At 41.6% G+C, this 21,965-nt stretch overlaps 1 protein-coding gene across 3 annotated transcripts in view; it reads left to right on the top strand.

The window, feature by feature from the left end:
* The first annotated feature begins 485 nt into the window (after positions 1-485).
* Positions 486-21,965, top strand: part of MTCL3 (MTCL family member 3) — a 35,045-nt gene continuing 13,565 nt past the window's right edge. For all 3 annotated transcript variants that reach the window (XM_088053079.1, XM_088053078.1, XM_088053077.1), the window contains exons 1-3: positions 486-1,355; positions 1,679-1,903; positions 5,325-5,483. In XM_088053079.1, coding sequence (XP_087909205.1) covers positions 486-1,355; positions 1,679-1,903; positions 5,325-5,483 — 1,254 coding nt within the window. The remainder of the gene's footprint in view (positions 1,356-1,678; positions 1,904-5,324; positions 5,484-21,965) is intronic.

Here is a 21,965-nt window from a genome sequence, read left to right on the forward strand (position 1 = left end):
GACGAGGCCTTTCAGCAGGCAGACATCTGCATTAGCAGCCCAGGCTTGGTGGTGAGGACAAGGGAGAGGGAAGTTTGCGCGTGGAAGGAAATTCATCCTTGCTGTGGCGGCTCGGCGGGGGAAGGCTTGGCATCAGGGCTGGGGAAACGCCCCTATGTGCAGGCGGAGTGGGAACAGGTCTGTCTTAGCCGAGCCCTTCGGGCCCTTCCGTGAGCCGCTCCGGTTGGCTCTGGGCTGCGGCCTCGGCCGGATTCTCCCCGGCCGCTCCGGGGGACCGCTCCGCCCGCAGGTGGGCGCGGGTCAGGGCTGGGGGCGGCGGGGAGCGGGCAGGCTGGCCCCGCCGTGCTCGGGAAGCCCGTCTCCCCGTCCTCGCCGTCCCCACCCCGACCGCTTACTCCTGATCTCCTCCCCCAGCTCTCGGGGCGGCGGCGGAGGAGGCGGAGGACACCGCCGGTGATGGACGCGTCCCCGAGATAGCCGCCGCCATGAGCCAGCCGCCTGCAGGGGGCGCCGCCGCCGCCGAGCCGCGCCTGCATCCCGAGGGCAGCAGCGGCAGGAAGCAGCCGCGGGCATCCTCGCCGGCCCGGGCCCGCGACACCGCCCCGCGCCCGCCGCCCAGCGCCGCCAAACCCCCGCCCCCCGCCGCCAAAGCCGCCTCGGCGCGCCCGCCGCCCGCCCAGGCCTCCCGAGCCGCCCGCGGCCGCGGCACCGAGAGGCCGGCGCGGGGAGCTGTCCAGCCCGGCTCCGGTGCTGAACCACCGCCCGCCGCCGCCGGGAGAGGAGCAGCCGCCGCCGCCGAGGAGCCGCTGCCGCCGCCGGGCGCCGCCGAGGAGGGGCCCCCTGCAGGGGGCGGCGGGGGCGAGCGGGAGGGGGCGGCGGGGCCGCCGCCCAAGCAGTGGCGGGGGAAAGCGGGGCGGTCCCCGCTGGAGGGCGCGGGGGTGGCGCCCCCGGCGCCTCCATCTTCCTCGGGCGCGGGGAAGGGCCGCGGTGCGGCGGCGGGCGGCGGCGGCTACTGGAAGGAGGGATGCCTGCAAAGTGAGCTCATCCAGTTCCACCTCAGGAAGGGGCTGGCGGCGGCCGCCCAGATGCAAACCAAGGGCAGCAACCACAGCAGCGGCAGCTCTTCCTCCCCTGCCTCCGCCGCTCCCCCGCCCGCCGCCCCCGCCGAGCCTCCCCCGGCCGCCTCCGCCTCCTCTCCCGCTGCCATGGCGGCGGCCGGGGCGGAGGGGCTGCAGCAGGGCGAGACGGAAGGCGACGGCAGGAGCTGCGGCCCCGAGGGAGCCCTGAGCCCCCACCTGCAGGAGGAGATGGAGGAAGAGATGGAGAAACTGCGGGAGGAGAACGAGAGCCTCAAGGTGAGGAGCCGGGGCGGCGGCGGGGGTGGGGGAGAAGAACCAGGGTCGGGCGGGAGCCGGGCTGCCTCCCGAAGGGAGAACCTTCCCAGACTCCCTCTCTCGCGGCAGGAGCGCTGGAGGCAGCGTTAAGATGGCTCTGTCGTGGGGCGTACGGGCAGTGCCACTTCCCTGCTTCGCTGCGGTGCTTATACTGAGCTGGATTGTATTTACATGCCGTCCCTGTGGGGTGGAGCTCCATTTTGGCTGCCTTCCCCTATACGTGCTGACATTTGTGCTTCTGACCCACCTGTTGCATCCCTGTCCCCTTCTTGCCCCTGTGCTAGAACGAGATAGATGAGCTGAGGACAGAGATGGATGAGATGAGGGACAGTTTCTTTGAGGAGGATGCTTGTCAGCTTCAAGAAATGCGCCATGAACTGGAGCGAGCCAACAAGAACTGCCGGATCCTTCAGTACCGGCTGCGCAAGGCTGAGCGCAAGAGGCTCCGCTACGCCCAGACCGGCGAGATCGACAACGAGCTCATACGCAGCATGGAGCAGGACCTCAAGGTACAGCCGTGAGCAGGTGTCAAAGGGAAGGGAGCGTCTCAGATGGAGACTCAACTGTGGTCTTGGTCCTCATGACTCAGGCCTTTCCATCCATTTCACTGTGCACTCCATGCAGCTCATGGAATAGCGATGGCCAAGCAACTCTTGGTAATAGGAGCCCTTACTGTGTGTAGATAGGCTATTTTCAGCTTCAGTCCTATCATTTTTTGTAAAGGTAACGTGCAAGGAGTTACTCAAAAGCAAATTAGGAGCTAAAGTTTTTGGACTCTTTATGATGAGTGCAATACATACCCTTCCACTGCAAAATTAAACCAACCTCACCAAGCATCCCCATTGACTTTGAGGGGATTTTGTCACTCTTTAGTGAAAGATTTTAGGGGGCAAGCAGATTGAATACTTGCAGTCACAACACTAAATCCTTACTCTGTTGTTGTCAGTAAAAAAACTGCTGTTATGCTCAATGAATCCAGGATTTCTCATATCCACCTGAAACCTTAGACAAAACCCATCAAATTTCAGTGTGTCATCAACTGCATTTCATCCATAAGATCTGAATGAACCACAGCCCATTGCTGAGGAAAAGTTTCAGTCCTTGTTTAAAGATTGTCCTTGAAAAATACCCATCATCTCCATTCCAGATTGGTCCAATTACAGAAAAAAACCAAACCTTTCTTGACATGGAAGTTTAATTTCTGCTTCCATTCATTAGGTATTGAAGGACTCCTGCTGAAACATTCTTCAGTTGACTGGTCTCCCATGGAAGTGCAGACCTCTATATAGCAAATGTGAGCTTTATTTGCCACACTTTTGCCTGGGACTCTAGTTACTTATGGCACAGGGACTCTGTGGGCTGCAGTTTGAAATGTGAACTTAATATATGATTACAAACAAGGTTATTTTTGAACTTATTTGTGATAAATATGAAGTATGAAGAGTATGTTATTCCCAGGCCTGATTTGGATCACCTTTTCTGAAAGTTTTTAAGCTTGTCATCATTATTCTTAAAATTCCTATTTGATATGCCTTTCTTGTGCATACTCAAAACCCACGTTTTCTGTTGTGGCTGTGACAGTTCTATAACTACTGTCCCGTGTTCTATAAATACTGTCCCAAGCTGCCCATGTGGTTCTTGGCAAAATAGAGTCTCACTGATCAGAGGCAAAATCACCCCCTTTTCATGGGGATTTCTGTTTGAAACAAAGGATATGAGTGATGCTTAGAATGATGCTTAGGTGATCAGCTGAGATACACACATTTACAGGCAGAATTTGAAGGTGGGCCTTCATATCCCAAGTGAATTGTGATTCCAGTTTATAGAATTGGCTTCTTTGTTGGCTATGTTACTTTTATTAGCAAGTCATACACATGCAGGCTGGGGAGGGAATTGTTGAGAACACCTCTGCTGAGGTGCTTGTCTGCCAATATAGTTGATAGAAGCTAAGGCCTTGGATTTAGCTGGACAAAGAGCTTGATTTAATTAGCTTTTCTCCCATGTGTTTCCCAGTGTGACTGACTCTTTGGAAAGGAGCAGTGTTCTTGCAGAGTGTCCTCACCGTTCACAAATGTGCTCTGCTTTGGAGTTAGGGATGAATGGAGTAGGATGAATGTTATTAGGCAGATGAAATTTCTGCCTAATAGTGTTCTGTGTGCTGGCTAACCATAATTATAACTCATGTGTAGTTTTCTTTAGTGTTTCCAAGTCCTTTTCTGAAGAAAGACCGTCCAAATTGACACTGTTCATTTTGCATTGCTTATTTTGCAATATATTGGGGAACTTGGTCCTTCAGAGATACAGTCTTGCAGAGAGCTGTATTAAAATGTATCTTACATATGCCTATATTAAAATGTGTCTTGCATAAGTGAGTCCCATTTACCATGTGATCTAGAATGCTCTGTATTTTTTCCTGCATTAATAGTCACTCCACCAAATTTTGTTTCAAAAAATTAGCTACCAGTAATGATATTACAATCTGGTTTTGTTTACTGATCCAGACTATATCTATAGACTGAAGAGAGGTTCTGTTTAGGGTGCTGTTTTAAATATCCCCCGTGATTTTCCATTTACTTTGGTTGGACAACCAGATGAACAGTTTAATACTAAGTGTAGGAAAAGACATCAAGCTAAAGCCCTGTGGTGTGTTTTTCAGCTCATTCTGCAGTCTCTTTGGACTATGGTTATAATTGAAATTCCCCTCCACTCACTCTTTCTGTTGGGCATTATGTGTCTTGAGTGCGTGTGCAGTGGGGGAGGTTATTGAATGATCTGGTGCCACACTGCAGTGTTGTATCTGTAATTCACACACACTGGGTTTCTTGTCAAGGGAGGCTGAGTCACTAGCTGCTGCTGCTTTCTGATAGATTGGATCTTTCTAGATGCTTGCTTACAGTTATTATTTTTTTCTCTAGAGTTTTTGTATGTCAAAGAACTTCTGACATACTAACAAAAAGATGGTTTGAGTGAAAGCCATGAAGGACAGCTTGCTGAACTCCCCTAGCTAATGCTAAGTAGGATTAATTATGCTTTCCAGTGTTCTAAAAAAGGCAGGAAATGAGGCTTTTCAAACTCTGTGTCTGTGTCTAAATCACCATCAACACAGTGATTAGTGTATATTTAAATATTTTTGGTGTGTGATTATAGTTTCTGGTGGTTTCACAAAATACAGTGCAAGTGGCTTGCAGGGCAAGATTCTCATTACTTTTCCTGAGGAAGAGGAATTAGATCTTGTCATATGCCTTTTAACTCTATTCCTGTGAAAATGCATAAAAAAACCCCAAAGAACCAGAAACCTTAGTGTTCATTTTCATTGAAATTATTTGACATCATTTGTGTGAGCACAACATCAGTAAAAATGTTGTTTGTTCATATTTTAATATTAAAATGAGCCAATAGGAGTAAATATTTTCATTAATTGTCCACTGAGGAGAGAGAAACTAGCAGAGTCAAAATAAACATGTGTCCATCTGGGTCACAGGTAGACACAGGTAGGTAAGGCCTGGAGAAGACGGGCCCTGCTTTTAGATGCTGTTGCACGTCAAGTATTTGAAGGGCATGTGCTTTAGTGCAATGAAAAGCATAAGCTGGCTGTGGTTGAGAGTAGATAGATGATGCACTGTCTCCAAAAATAGTGAAGATCCTGTTTAACTGTTGATGTCACAGAACCTAAGAAGGAGTTGGAGTTTAATGTCTGATGTTTCCAGTGAAGCCCATAGGGATAACATACCACTTTTTGGAAGGAATTGGCTTGAATTTAGAATTATTTAAAATTCTGTCTGTGGATGTCCTTGTCTACCTGTTTCCTTACATGCCTCTCTCTTCTATCAAAACATCCAGAATTAACTTCTAAATGGTTGCTTAGGCACTAAGCACAGCTGCAGTAATTTTTTTTTTTTAACCTTTCTTTTGATATACCATTTCATTTAGGTTGCAAAAGATGTATCGGTGAGACTTCATCATGAGTTAGAAAATGTGGAAGAAAAACGTACTATAACAGAAGATGAAAATGAAAAATTAAGACAGCAGCTTATAGAAGTTGAAATTGCCAAACAAGCACTACAGAATGAACTGGAAAAAATGAAAGAGGTTAGTGTTGTTATTTACTTCTACACCAATTATTTTAAGATCTTAGATTCTTACTATAGAACTGTTTTTCTTCTACAACTTGTTTTTGGGGGCAAACAATGTGGCAGTCAAAAGCTGGAAGTTGCAAGGAGTGCTAAAGTACAACTTGATGATTGCAAAGCTGAGAAGAAATGAAAATATTTGGTGTTTTCTAGGCAAAACAGGAACGAAGCGGTACCTTTTTTTCTCTCTCTACTAGGAGGAAAATGTGAAACTAGTGGTAACGAGTTCAGAGACTTTGTTACATTTTACGTACATATATATTCATACAGGAACTGTGCTCAAGTGTGTAAGAGTTATCTAACTTTACAGATGATGTTTCCCACAGGTTTTTTACCTGTGACCAGTAGCCAATAGTTTTTCCCTTGCTAACTACTACTAGAGACAAGCAGACACACTGAGGCTGGGGATCTAGCCACCTCCCCATCTTGTTCAGTCATGCTCTTTGGAGAGCTGGGAAGTGAGAGACTCTTCCTGGCTTTTCAATCTAAGCATAATTTTTCATTGTATCTAATTAATCTTCAAAATTACTCCAGCTGCCATTATATAGATGTAAGATACTGTGCCATTAAGTAAGCAGAAAATTGCATTACAGCAGTAATAGCCAGGCTGACAGAGATAACAAAGCAGCAATAAAAGAAGAAACTGTTGACTAAGAGTGACTTCTCAGAAGAGATTTTAAAAACATCTCTCCTGTTTCCTGCTCAAGATTTAAAATTCATGCCCTTGATTTTCACTTTTAGGAATATACCCTAGTAGGAACACCAGTGTCTTCTTTGATCTTGTATGAAGCAGAAGAGATGTATTTCAGTTGTCAAGAAAGGCAGGAAATTTTCAGTTGTATGATGTTAGAGCATTTTTGGAAACTGCAAATGAGTCCTTTAAGTGATGTAGTATTAAAAATATTCAAATGGTTTTTTACAGGAACTGAACTCCTAGCATGTTAGTCGATGTTAAACAGGTGGTTTGTTCCACCTTCTGCTGCCTTCCCAGATAACTGCTGATTTTAAAAGGGCATGAAAAAAATCTAAGCCATAGTTAGGTTTCCCCTCATCTCACTGAAACTTTCACCTTCTGTTTTCTCTCTGGTTACTGCCATTAAATAGGGCTTGGTTTCCTGGACTAGCCTCTTGATGAGAGTATGATCTTTCTGTAATAATCCTTATAACTTGTCTTTAAGATTGGCTTTACTCCAAGTTTTTTGTTATTCTTCTCCATTAGACTCTACTTTCTTTCAAGTTCTCATCTCTGGTTCCTCCTTCTCTCTAATAGGTTATGCTGCTATAAAATTCTTTTGCCTTTCTTTTTTGAAGCATCTTCAGATTGCAGTGATGTTCAGTGGCAATTTAATAGCTTGTGTTCTTTGATACTAAGCCAGTTAATGGATTTCTTCATCCCTGTCATCACTAGTCACTTTCTTCTTATCATGGTTCCTCCCTCTGGCCCACAATGCAGAACTACGATTCTGTTGCTTCCACACTGCTCTCCACTTCTTTCTTTGTCTTAAGTGTTTAGCCATTTCTGGTCTAGCTGTTGGTATCAATGAAAGGGTGCTGGAGACTCCAGAAGAGATGGTGTGGTGTTCAGTGTCTCTGTTACACAGTAATGGTTTTCATGAAGCTGAAGCAGATGGATGATTCCCAGTGGCACTGAACGGGGGCACTGAGCCAGAATGAAAACGTGAAGTAAGACTTGACACCATAGCAGGGGTGGAGTGGACAGAGGGTCAGAAATGCAGCCTTATACTGAAGTAGGGAGAACTGCTTAGCACAGTCATTATATGTGTCATCATAATTAGGGAGGATTTATGTATTTCAAATAGGCTACTGAGCTGCTTTCAGCGGGTGAATGCTGCTTTTCAGGCCAGGACTTTCATCACAGCATGGGGGAAGTTGGAGGATAGTTGAAGAGGTACAAATCAGACAAAAAACAAGTTTGAAGCAAAGCCAAATTACTGTGCCCTTTGCAAATAAACCATGGCTTGGGAGACCCATGGAAACATGCTGGTGAAGAATACTAAATCTTATAGAATTGAAATTTAGAAATGAAAACAGCTGAAAGCAGTCTGCATTAGAATTTTTCCATGACAAATAATTTTTCTTCTCTGGTAATTGAAAGTTTCATGCGTTTAAAATGTCATTGTCAGATAGTCATAATGTTAATTTTCTGTTTTCTTGTGAGTTATTTCCTCTAATTTCATGGATTTGCAACCCTTTCTCATTTCAATACAGCCATTATAACCAATGGAACCTGCTGCTTAAGGGAGTTCTACTCAGCTTAAATTGAAATACGGGGAAAACTTCTTGTCTGGATTGTGATCTTTGCTTTATTGAGCTTAGAATAAATGGGAAAGTATCTCTCTAAGGACAAAGAACCATTTTTGTTTCACAACATAGTAAAAATGCTTGGAGATGTAATGATAGATTTCTGTACTTTTGTCATCAGATGTACTGCAGAAACCCAAACCTTTCTGTTCTTAAAATCTATTTCTGTACAACTGCCATGTGAAATTTCTTATTCTTTTATAATGAACAGTGTGAGATAGCAGAGAATTAAAATAACACTTAATAGAAAATGTAAGAAGGAAAGCAAATTTTTTTGGTAGGTAGTCTCCAGGGCGGGACCAAAGCCAAAGTTCTCTCTGTGTGGATTCTCTGTTGTTTCAAAAATCATGGAGACTTGACTGAAAACATGTCGAAAAGATAAAAGCTAGCAGATGTGTTGGTTTAGAGTAAAATCTGGAGTTCTCCAGTGTACATTTGGGTGAATAAAGACATGTGAATGTATTTGTCCATTAATATAAAGAGGTAATTGCTGTTTGCCTTCTTGATTTGGAGCTTTTGGAAAAAAAAAAATAAAATTCTGCATCAAATTAGAAATTGTTGTTGATGGCAGCAGAAGCTTGCAATCATCCAGGATTTGGAAGGTGTTCCAGCTATGCATACATTTTCTATGAGTTGTTTTTGTTTTCAGTCCCCCAGACTGCAGCTATTTGATTGAAAGTTATTCCTGGATATGTCCACACAGACACACAAGGTTTTTAATCTTTGTTGGTTTTATTTGCGGCAGCTGCAGCTGATTTTGTCTTTAGTATTGTTTGCTATCAACTGTGATGCTTTTTGGGAAGCCGAAAGCAAAGTAGAGGAATTGTTTCCTAGCAGAAAAGATAAACCAACAGTAGCTAGACATAATTTTTCAGATATTAAAAAAATTAACATGCTAATAGTAATGAACATGTTGTTCATTGATTAATTAATTAATTAACTTCCATTAATATGTTGCTAACAGGTAAAGCCCGACTAATGCTTGCAGACCTTTCTGTATTCATGACCTGAAAATTAATTTGCTGTAGCTACGCAGCGAGCACCCAGTTAGCTGCGCTTTGGTGATTCCTTGTGAGAGAAATGAAGTAGGGGGAAAATCTGATAGATGTACTGGACCCTGGGCTTTACAAATTCTCATTGCAATGCAGACATGCACTTGCAAGAAGCCCAGTGTTTTTTGGGGACACGTGTCTCTGGATGGGTACAGATTGCTCTGCTACTGCTCCAAGCTAGGCAGATGCAAGACAGCTCGGTTTTACAGCCACTTTAGGGTAATGCTGTCAAGCCACCATTTTCTTCTTCTAAGCATAGACTTTCAGTTCAGATACAGAACATGTGATAACAGTGGCACATGAACCAGAGGTGTCTTTTGTCCCTTCAGTTCAGACTGCAGGCAGAGGAGTCTATCCCTACGTGGATCTGTGTTTTGCTGTCGTGGTGCCTGCCTTATCAATCTGGTTCATACGCTGCATGGAAATGCAAGAAAGCAACAGGATCTGGGGAACTGGGCACTGGACCTGGGGGGGGAAGAATCTGAGTTCTGTTCCTTATTTTAACACTAACCTGCTGTGTGATCACAGGAAAGTAATTAAACTTTTCTGCTTACTCTTGCAACCTTTGCCTGCCCCGTTTTAACACAGATTAGCTCTTTATACATCTCTGCGTGTTCAGGCTGCATATACATCAGAAGGATGGGTGGAAATTTCACCACAAAAGCTGCTGTAAAAAAACCCCAGAGAACTCCAAATTCTTCCCCCCTCAACCCTGCAAAATACAACCAAACAAAAACAACAATAAAAACAAACAAACAAAAACCCAAAAAAAACCCAAAAAAACCAAACCACCAAAAAAACACCTCAAACCAAAAACCCACACTGCAGAAGGTCTGGTAAGATTCTGTCCCAGTCCCCCTGGTCACCAATATCAGCTTGCCTTGCTTTTCTAGGATGAAAATCCAGTATATATTCTTTCTTGTAACCCTTTCTTTCTTTAAACCCCTTCTCCTGCCATTTAACCACAACCACTTATTTCAAGTCTTTCTTCTATAACTCAGTCTCACATTCTCCAGATTCTTTCACTTAGTCTTGATCCAGTATGTATGATCTTCTCCTTTCTCCTTTCTCCTTTCTCCTTTCTCCTTTCTCCTTTCTCCTTTCTCCTTTCTCCTTTCTCCTTTCTCCTTTCTCCTTTCTCCTTCCTCCTTTCTCCTTCCTCCTTCCTCCTTCCTCCTTCCTCCTTCCTCCTTTCTCCTTCCTCCTTTCTCCTTTCTCCTTTCTCCTTCTCCTTTCTTTCTTCTTTCTCCTTCTCCTTTCTTTCTTCTTTCTCCTTCTCCTTTCTTTCTTCTTTCTCCTTCTCCTTTCTTTCTTCTTTCTCCTTCTCCTTTCTTTCTTCTTTCTCCTTCTCCTTTCTTTCTTCTTTCTCCTTCTCCTTTCTTTCTTCTTTCTCCTTCTCCTTTCTTTCTTCTTTCTCCTTCTCCTTTCTTTCTTCTTTCTCCTTCTCCTTCCTTTAGCTTTTTTGCTTTTTCTTGTTTTCTCTTTTTCTTTTTTTCTTTCTCCTTTTCTTTCTTCTCCATTTCTTTTTCTCTTTTCTTATTTTTCTCTTTTTCTTGTATGTCTAATAGTTGTTTTGCTGTCTTCTAAGTCCCAGTCTTGTCCTTCTCTCCCTCCATTCCTTCCTTCCTTCCCTGCATCCTTCCAACTCTTCATGAGTGTCCAGTCTCCTCTCTGGATTTCAAGAGTTTTCTAGTTCATTTTGCTCTTATTCTGATTGAAATATATTATCCCCATTTCTTAGCTACAGCTCCTATCTGCTGTGAAATTTTTACTTTTCCCATGGTTCCTCCACCCCCTCATGCAAATCTGTCAGCTTCCTTGGTTTGTTCTGTTCCTTTCCTGGTTTCCAAGCCTTAGCTCTTCATTTTTGCATCTAGACTGAGAGCGGTGGAGGATCACTTGCTGTGCTAGGAAGCAGCAACTGTATCACTGTGAGCATCTGAAGGAAGGTTTCTGGTTCTAATGCCTGGCTTCAGCTTTATCCAGACCCTCATGGGACAACAACTGAAGGACTAGTTAGGCTTTGCCTTCTGGACCTGGAGCTGGAACATAATCTGTCAGCTGGAGAAAATGTGCAGATTGATTGCTGGCGGTGGGAGAGGGTGAGGTAATTCATAAATACTGAATTTTCAGCAATTCAAACTGGTAAACTCTAATAAATAATTACCTGGTAATGTATAGGAATGAAAAATTTCTAAAAGGTTATGTCATCCTTGTGATGAATTAGGAAAGCATGAGGTAGACATTGTATATAAACAGAAAAATGTTTTTGGGAACACAGACATATTGGAATGTTGCAAGAGAACAGTTGCTAGAATAATTTACTATAAGCAAACAAGAATATTCTTATCTTGAAAAGAGCTGAATAGTTTGCTGAAATTTCCCAAAATATTAGTTGGTGACTTATCCCAGGACAGATGCATGGTATGGAAAAATCTGCAATGCTTAAAATATAATGAGGTTGCAAGAAACTGGAAACAAGTCTCATAAAGAGTGGTGGTTTACAGTGTTTCCAACGGGCAAGGCAACCATATCCAACAATAACATTACATATTTGGAGGCTTTCAGAACTCCTTGCCTTGTACTTGGCTTGGTGCCTTCTCTCAGGACCTTAAACTTCACCATCTCACAGTCAGTGCTGCCAGTGCTACCATTGGCCATCAAACATCTGACCAGTGATTCCTTGTTTGCAAGAGATCTATCAAAGTAATTGCCATAGCTGACTTATTAATCAATCACCTGTGGCAAGCAAACACTCAGTCACTGCAGAAATCATGTGACTGCTAGTTGTCTGAAAAATGCTTTGTCTATTTCCCATCGTGCATCAGATGAGCAGTAGCAAGACACTCCAGAGGGTGCTCCTCTCTCCTCTGATTGTTGCCTGCAGCTCACGCTGGCCCATCACCTGTCACAGGACAACACCAAACACAACTGGACTGCTCTTCTGTGTACAGCACAACCCTTCTTCCTCACCTTTAGAGTTTTCATCAATCCCTTGCTGCACTCCAGGCATGTGAGCTATCCTGACAGGTCTCTGTGATTCCAGTGAGGTCATAGCTACGTGGATGTTCGTGGATTTCTAGCTTTTCTTTGTTGCCCATGCTGCATGCATATGAATCACTGGGGAATAATACTTGGCTGTTCATCTTTGAAAAAGAAAGTTTAAGTCTCCTCCATCATGCTGTCTCCCAAGCACACCATAATTGCACCTCATATTTTCATTTTTCCTCCTAGTTAGAACCTCATTTCAAACAGCTGGTAATGGAGGGAACAAGGTTGAGCAGAGTGAGATGAGAGACTGCTGTAGCTGCTCATCCTCACAGGATCAGTGCAGTAAGTGGAACTCTTTGGAGAGTTACAGTAATTTACTTGCTCCTGGCACCAGGTGGCAGCAGGGGAGGATTTAATACGGCTCTCACAAGACCAGTTCCTTCCTGTGTCTTTTGAGTATCCAGTACTGAGTCTATCAGTAACGCTTTTACCAGCAGTACCTTTAAGCAGAGGGTTTCTGTGGGCTGGGATTTCAGGTTGTTGTCTCATGAAAATTAAATCTGTTTTGATGAAGAGAATAGGATAGTTATAAGACTTTAAAAAAAAGAGATGAGAAACAAGTGTTTGCCCGGGTTTGTACAGGAAAAAGAAAGAAAGTCCTCTGTCTCCAAGCACAGCTCAGTGATTTCTAAGCACCACATCCCAGCAGATACATAACCTCCAGTCAGACTTGCTTGTGTGGTATTCTGTTACTTTTGGTATCTTGCCCAAGTATTTTGTTCCTTTAAAAACAGTACTTAGCAGGGATGCTATTCATAACCTGTGAGGGTGTGATTCTGACATACTTGCTCAGAGCACGCTGCAATTTCACAGGGACTGGGATAAGCAGAGTTTGCTTCGATATGGTTCTTCAAATATGAGAAAATAATCATAATGGTGAAAGAAAAAGAAACAGAATCTGTTGTAGTAATTCTCTGAAAATGTCACGCCATAAGCAGGGAAAAAAAAGTGTATTTGAGAAGCAGCTGACACTCAAACTTTGTAAAATTAGATTTTAATTTTGTATCAGCCATCAACAATTCACATGAGCCATTTGCTTCAAGACAGTTAGACAAAATTGAATATAAATAGTCTGATGGTCAATAATAATGTATTCCAAAACATAGATAATACATAGGGAATTATTTCAAAGGAATAAAGCTCCATAAATACGTTATTGTGAAGAGATTTTGTGAGTAAAGGTGCCTGGAAGGGATATTTTTCAGTCATTCAAGTTGATGTGCTGCTTTGTGAATTTATATTGAATAGTCTGAAAATTTACAAGGATGTGTAAAAGGAGTGGCAGGGTTGATGGCTGATTGGCAGGTAATAATGAATGAGTGGCAGCTGTAGTGAAAAAGATTATATCTGGAATGGGTTTAAAACAGAAACTAATTTAGCCATCACAAAATACTGATCAGTTCTTTTGAAGCTGTAAACATAATGCTGCTACTCTGATTTCATGGGGACATGAGAGTTCTTCCTTGTGTCAGAATCTTATTTTATTTTCCTTCATCTCTGTGAGAGATAGCAACCTTAGATTCTCAAACTCTCTTGTCAAAGGAGTTACTGATATTACCCATGGTCTTCTGGTAAAATTAGAGTCACCTTGCAGTAAGGTGTATTTTAAAGAAAAGAAAGTAATGACCATCTTAAAAAAAAATAAAAACCTAAGTAGAATGGAAGCATAGAATAAAACCTGAGCTTCCAAACACATAGAAACTATGGTTTACAGAAAGGACATCAGTTCCAACTTTCTGGTCTCAAGCATCTGAAATATTTTTTTTTTTTTGGCTTGGATCATTCTTTTCAAAGTTGTTCTTTGCTACAGAATTACTTCCAGCAGTCAAAAATGATATATGTAAAGTAAATCAGGCTTAGGGAGAGCCCACAAGCTGACAAGCAGTTGCTAACATGTCCCTTAGATGGTTTCAACCTAGGTCAGCTACTACTGCTTCAGTGCTTGGGCATGATTTGATGTCTAGGCTGGGTCAGAGCTTGTTACTGATTGACAATTTGGATGTGATCCTGTTTGTTTGAAAGGAAGCTGTAGGGAAGCTGTATTGTCATCACAGCTGAAAAGAGACTGAGTGGTGAGGAGCCAGTTGGCATCAGGTCCTGAGAACAGTCTCTGAGCATTTTATTTACTAGTGTAAAAGCTAGGTAAAGGTTCTTTGACTTGGTATGGAGCCAGAGGAGATGGCAAATGAGATGCAGAACAGCAAGTCCAGTCTGTTGCTGCCATGTGATTTCCTACTGCTAGGAATTACTTGGCAAGGGGCAACCACCTGGCACGCCCAGTTGTGCGTGGAAGTAGTGAACAGGGACTGTCCAACTGTGGATCAAGTAGTAGATATTAACTGGTTATCAGAGAAAATGGTTTGTGAGCAGGAACTCACCGTAGGGCAGGCTGTAAAAGATGCATTACTCTTGATACAGACTTTAGGGTATGACTTCCTTAAGGTATAAAGGAGAAAGAAAACCTTTTCTATCTCTTTGCAGAGTAGGGAATCTCTACTGACTTTACTAAGGCTGCCAAAATATGATACCACATTAACAAATGGAGGAAAGTCTGGGAAATACAGAGGGCTCTTTAATGGTTCTCAGTCACAGAATAAAACTTTTTATTTTTGTACTTCCCAATTTCAGTATTGCTTTATTCAAGTGGACATTCAAGTTTCCCTATATGCAATGTAGACACAGGGGTATCAACTTGACTGCTCAATTGAAACAAAAAGTTGCCAGGTCACTTGAAAGTGTAAAAATTAACTCCCTTGTTTAGTTGATTCTTAAATAACTCTACTATGTTACATTTCACAGTATCCATAGACAGTATATAATCCACCCTGGTTTGGATTATAAAAACCCACCTAAATTGGGTTTTTTTGTTTGGTTGGTTTTTTTTAAATAATACATTGTGCTTTTCAAATTCTAACTCACATTTTATTTCCGCTCATTTCATTTTTGACATTTTTGGCAGGTCTCTGAAAATTTATTTTTTGTTTTGAGACACTATGATTTCTTTAGATCTTAAAGAAAGAGATTGCATGATAGAGAGGACATTCAATATCTTTGTACTGGTACAAAAACATGAATGAGGAAATAGATGTAGGGTATCTATATCATCTCTACCTCTCTAGATTTAGAGGAAATCCATATGACTTTGCAAAATTTCTTTCTATTACTGGGAAGGCTTTATAGAGACAGAACAGAGACATTCTAAGTGCTGAACCAGATGTCTAGATACATGTTTTTGTATGGAATCAATGTACACCAAATGTCATCAGTACTGGAAGTCCCAGCAAAGCTTTGATGAATAATAATCATACATGTTTTCTGATCCTTATACCACTGTATTTAGTCCTGCTTAAGGGCACCTGCCCCTTTCAAAGAAACTCTGACATAAGAGAGTATTTGCAATGTGCTGATATAGGTCAAAGATGAGCAGGTTTTAGATTGAAAGAAAAGTTGCCATAGCTCCATTATTGTTTAGTGATTGTGGTTATTGCTGGTTTCAGGGCTATCTTTCTCACAGTATTAAACTGAGCTTTTTAGAAACCACACATGAAACAATTTTCTATCTTTATATATAATGTATTTCTTTACATTCTCTGGATGTTCTAGTGAAGAACAAGAACAAACTTTTGTGTGAAGGTGCTCAACTCATTGCCTATAGAGGAAGGAGATTCCATCTCAGGAGAAATTCAAGACTGCACAGGCTGAGAAGCCTGCTTCAGTTGTCTCTGCTCTGGGCAGGGGGAACTGGACTAGATCTTCAGAGGTTGTGAGAGACTGGACTATTAAACGATTAATGACTCAAAACATTTGCCCATTTGTGGAGGTGCCAGGGCGCTTTGCTGAGGCCAGTTGTAGGGGCTGGTCATAACAGAGGTCTCTTTCAGCCTCAACTGTTCTGATCTGTTCCTGTTAATAACAAGCAGAATCTATTTTCCCATTTTGCAGTGGAGCACACAAGGGGTAGAAAAGGTCACTTCTGGATAGGGAGAAAGGAGATGGTTTCCAGGTTACTTCTGCTAAACAGGAGAGCTCAGGGTTTGTCCAAGCAGACTTTTTTTCTGAGGCAAAGCACAGCCAATGAACAGGAGATCTGAGGCAGGGCATTTTCGCTGTGGCAGTGATACTGCACAGCAGTTTGTGCCTCTGCTTGTGTTCTGTGTCCTGGAGCTGTGTGTGTGTGTCTGTGGGCAAAGAATGGAACCCTCCATCAGGCACATACCTCGAGGTAGGAAGAACAAAGTGCCACAAGGGAAGCATTGTACATGTACAGTGGTGGGGAATGATGCCCAACAAACAGCTTCTGTGTGTCATTGTTCAGGGCAGCCAGCTGATTCTTCATAAACCGGCAGTGTGCTGGTTGTGCTTTACCTCTGAACTGCCCTGGAAGAATGTCACACTTCAGGGAGCAGAATGGCACGTTCTGACCCTCTTCTTTTAGACTCTCATTTTTTAGACCCTCTCATTTGCACACATTTATAGCTATATGCTATAGTGCATGTCACTACATATATGTATATATATATATATACTAGTGCGTGTCAGGGAGAATACCCAGCTCTAGAAGTGCTGGGTTCTGGGATCAGCTCAGCAGCTCTTCTGAATCATGTGGAATCAGTGCTAGCCAGGAACAAGAGCACCAGGCTTTTGATATTTTAGGGGTTTTTTTTCACTTACTTCAGTGCTCATAGTATCAAGAAAAGCAACCTCCTGGCATTTGAGAAGTTCAGATTTTGATAATGTTCCATAGCTAAGAGTTCTAAGTATTAAATTTCTTATTTTGAAGTAAAGGGCAATGGAATAACCACTTAGATGTGCAGGTGTGCTTTTTTGAAGTGTTTGTTTTTGCTTAGATTTTTTGATATATGATGTGATTTCCCCCCCTTCCCCCTCATTGCTAGTATTAACAGCTGCACATATCAAGATGTGTAGAATAAAACCTGAAGGTATCAAGTCTGTTTTGATTTATCTGATCCTGTTTGCATGATTGTTTTAATTGACTTTGGCTAGCTTAGCAATGAATCCAGGTTAGGATAACAGCAAAGCCCTTTGCTTAGGTCACAGATGAGTACTTGCACTTAGAAGGTATTTGCCATGAATCTGTTGTGTTGTCTGCAACGAGAGGACTCTACATCCCTTCAAAGCATGACTGATGATGACTACAAACTGTCCTGATTACCAGCAGTCTTTTGAATTACAGGCTGGTCTAAATTATTTCAAATTTACAGATGCTAGTTTAAATCTTTGATTAAATGATTAATTGGAAGCACCAGTAACAGTTCTCCAGAAAGACTTTTGAACTAGAATATCATCTTACTTATACATATAGATGCATTCAAATGTTTATTTTTCTTGTGATGTGCTTCTGGGAGTATTGTTGCCCAGTTCCTAAGTTTTGATCAAGTTTCATGTGTTCCAAAATTATGAAGACAGAAGAACTCTCTTATATAATAAACCAGTCTGGTCTTCTGAATAACGCAGGTTGTAAAATACCCCAGCTATTTTATTCAAACTGGTGCCTACCTTTCAGAAAAGGGTGCTGATCTCTGTTAAAAATTGACAGCTGATAGCAGTCTACCACAGCTGTTCCTAAACTGTCCCAAGAACAAGTAAAAATTCACACCTCCCTTCTCATCTGAATTTGTTGACAGTTAGTTACCAGGCAGGAAACATAATTTCTTTCTGCCTTGCTAAATTCAAGAGTCCAGCATCAATGTTTTGGTGTTTGATTTTTTCTTTGTTTAAAATTTTCATGCTTAGGATTGGTATAATTTAGCCATGTAAAAGTTAAGCCTTTAACCTAGGTTAGGAATTTGACCTCCCTCAAAGGAGAAAGGTATGCGCTACTTGGAAGTGAATCTTTCCACTTGTCTGAGGCTGGTTTGACTCTGTGGAGAGGCACATTGTTTCCAGTTAATGCACAGCAATCCTCAGTTTTGATATCTATATCCCATATTAATAAAACCTTTGGTCATAAAATTGCACCTCAATATAATTTCAGCTGATTATTTTCTATGACTCTGCAAGATTTTTTCAGATATTTGGCTTTTCAAGAGATCTCTATTCTCTAGGCAGTTCTCCTACTGTCTTAGCATAGCTTTTACTCCTTGTTTTTACATCTGTATCTTCATATTTTGTCATATTAAAACTGATATTGTTTGATTGCACAAAGGTTTGTATCAGTGACCTTCCTTTTCAATATTTAGTGTTTCTCCAACCTTTACCCACCAGTCTTTATCCAAAGTTATTTTAGAGCAAGAAAAATGTTAATTAGAGTATGACCTAGAATTGATTCTTGCATAACCCCATTAGGACTGCTGTGGTATTAATTTGCAGGTGATTTGCTGGTTCAGTGACATTTATGATAAATGCTGAAGAGTCAAATATTTGTTCATGATAGCTAATTAAAAATACATTCCAGTGATCAAATATTTATAATGAGCAGAAGACTGTCAAGCTTCTTTTCAGAATGAGGTTTTCACATTTCTAGCAAAGGGAACATTTAAATAATAGTTTTAGATCAACCTCTACATTATAGTTTTAAGTCAGCCTAAGAGTCACAGCCCCTTCCCTTGCTGGGAATAAGCATTTCCCATAAGAACCTGAGCACGTTTCAGTTAGGTGGAACAGTCATTATTTAGGAGGACAGGACATGGGGATCAAGTGATGGGTCTTACAAGCTTCTTGAAGTTAGTGAAGCAGCTGGACACTCTGCTCTAGCAAGGGCTGAAGTATCCTCCCTCCCCCATCTCCATCTTCGCATTGTTGAAATATCAGGAAAAGTATTGGGTTCAGGCTTAGGTTATGTCAGGTCAGACTGGTACCAGAATGAGAAAAGAAAGGTGGGGCTGTCCAAACTTATAAAACACCTTCCTTCCGTTTCAGCTCTTCAGCTCCATGTTTTATTTTTTCTAGAGCTCCTTCTTTAGATGAGCTGCTCATCAAAATGTGTTTAATTTGTGTCTGGATCACACTGGCATAACTTCAGAGCACTGCAGAGTCTGACCCTCTGTTTTCAATGACCAAACTTTCCAAACACCTTTGAAACTTCCCCATATGTTATATTGCAGAAAATATTTTTCAGCCAATTTACAAAGAGTTAGCTTTGCAAAAGAGCTTCCCCAAGTAAACACAGACAAAAGAAGAGACCAAGAGTAACAGAAGACTCCTCTTTAAAGTCAGAGGACAGAGTAGTGATTGCTGAGAAGTAAGAGATGGATTTCTTTCCCCTGTTAACAGAAAATCTTCTAGTCACTGCTCAGGCTTCCAGACCAAATGCCGATTTCAGATTTTTTCCTACCTGAATTCATCTTCAATTTTTGCATCTTTTCAAATTTACTCTATAATCTGAATTTTTGTGAGATGTTCCCATAACTGGAAGTTGTCAGAAGTGCACAGTCTCAAAGGGTGAGCGTCAAGGCTCCTTTCTCTGCTGTGCACCTACAGATGCACATGAATGTGCCTGTGTTTGATGCCATCCCACCCTGTGAATCCAGGTGAGGGACTGTAAGTGTTGTCTGTGCATTTAATGCAACTCTTGAGTATCAAATGAGCATGAACACCAATGGACAAGTGTGATCAACCCACAGATTTGCAGAACAGGCTTCTCTATACATTTCTAATGAGCAGTGTACACTATGTGCAGAATCATTCCGATTCTCCTTCCCACTATTTTTCATTTTGACACAGACCCTTTTTGTTGGGATATTGTAGCTGCACTTTGGTTAATACATATGCATTTTGTAACCAAGGCAATGAACCTAATCCGGTTGCTGGCACTTTCTGATTCTCATGAAAATCTGTTTGAAATCTCTCCTGAGATATCCTCTTAAGAAGACTGAAGAACTCCACATGTGGTACTAGGTGTGAGAAAAAAACACTTTGCATTTGATGAAATCTCATATGTATTTAATTCATAATATACATATCTGTGCTGTGATTATTGCTGTTGTTATGTGGTAGTGGTTTTAATGTGTTGACGTGCCATCTGTCAGTCCCAGGTAAAGGTTGGAGCAGTGCATTATACTAGGAATTGTGCAAACCCTGACAAAAAGACTGAATATCTTTTCTCAGAACATACAAATAGCAGAACTGGCAAATAAACACCAACTTAGGAAGCCCTAGGAAAAGTTTAACCAGCATCAGTATGCAGTACAATAACCTATTCCTGAACTTGCACTTCAAATTATTCATGATGTTCTGAGATCTTTTGCATTTCAGGATTAGGGAGCCAAGTGTAAGATGATTGTGATTTCTGCATCTATAACAAAGCCTAGTTGGATAGCATTGGGGAAATAACCATGTCTAGCTCTTCCATGTTTTGAAAGGTTCAAATGGCAGAAGACCTCTTCCTCCTCAGAGAAATTGCATTCACTGTTTTGTGATATCCTGGTGGATGAAGGAGTGTGTAATCACAGAAAGCAAAGTATCAGTTTAGACAGCTATTTGACCGAGATGTAGTGAGAGCTTTGAAAAGGCAGCTTTCATCTTCTGTCATTTTTTTTTAATAAGGAAAAGAAGGAAGCAAATGTAATGGGAGCATAAATATGCTGCTTCAGTTACTCACTGCAAAGAATGCTTTTACCTAGTTATACCACAAGAGTTCCTATGATATGCTCTAACAACGCGGTTTTTAGTTCAAACTGCAAAAGGCTTCTCTAGATAAAGTGCAAATATTGCATATATTTTCCCCTTCTTTATATTTTTCTTAATTAATTTATAAATAATGGTAAAGGATCTGAAAGTGATAATTGAAATAACTCCTAAATAAATGCAAATGAAATAGTACAAATATTGGAGGTCAGCTCCTCTTTTTTCAATATGAAGTCATTCAACTACATGAGAACTATTTTTCTCTCTAGTGAAGTAGTAAAGATCATTTTCATTTTGTATTGCTCCTCAGCAGTGTTTTGAAATAAACCAGTTTAAATATGAAGAGAGTGTTGGTACAGCTAATGGGGATATGCTTAGTGTTTGCTTTGTAGACAAGTAGGCTGTACCTTTTGTATCTCATTTAACCTCTGCTTTTTCATTTGTGACTTAATTTTGCAAAGCAAGTAGAATACAGAAATACTCAAGACCTCTCCTGCTCTAGAATGGTGGCGGAAGGAGTGAATTATTTTATCATTCTGTGTACTTGTGCCAATGACAGACAAAGCCAGCATCTTGAGCTTGGAAATTGCTGGCAAATTGCACTAAGAGTTGCAGAATAAGGAAGAAATTTTAAAAACAAAGATTTTTTTTTTTTTTTTTTGTTGGAGAATATAAATTTTCAATTTGCCAACATGGATAGTGTCAATTTAGTTTTTACATTAGGTCCAGCAGCAGAAAACTAAAATATCTCTCTTGTGCCTGTTTTGATTCAGCTCCATGACTTACACAGCCATATTGATTATAGGGAAAATAGAGAGGTTTAGGGTAAATTTACATTTCCCTGGTCATAGTCACTCTGTGCCACACAGAGGCAAGTTTGTGCAGCCCAAAAATTGTTCAGTATTCATCAGCTTTTCAAGACTGTAAACATGGTGTTAGGCTTACTCTCATTTTTGAATGCTCTGCAGATGTGTCACAGCAGTTGGGGGTCAGCTAACCATAGCCAAGTACAGCAGAGTTTTGTGCAGATGAGAAGGTTTGTGGTAGCTGTGGTAGATTCAAGGAGCTGCACACCCTTTACCCTGTTCTTTGAGGAGGCATAAAGGCTGTTATAGGGCCTGTGCATGCATAAATCCCTTGATGTGTCAGGAATTCCTCCCAAGGTTGCCTACCACAATTTTTAGATAATATACCTCTAGATCAGGCTTGAAATAATCAGACCTAAGCATCTTGAAAAATCTTGGTAGGTTTTGCTTAAGGATTATTAATTGCTGAGATACTTATTTTAGCTTAGAACCAGGTAGGAAGAATTTGAGCTCATAGTACAGCTTTCTGCCTCCATGGAGTTGATGCAGTTATCTCTGCATTGTGTTTTTCTCAGAGTAGATTTCACGTCTCTTTCCACCTGAGAAGCACTGAGCATGACAGGT

Source organism: Pseudopodoces humilis, chromosome 3 (assembly GCF_049639895.1).
Source record: "Pseudopodoces humilis isolate 2021_Gansu_Grassland_sample_001 chromosome 3, ASM4963989v1, whole genome shotgun sequence".
NCBI lineage: Eukaryota > Metazoa > Chordata > Aves > Passeriformes > Paridae > Pseudopodoces > Pseudopodoces humilis.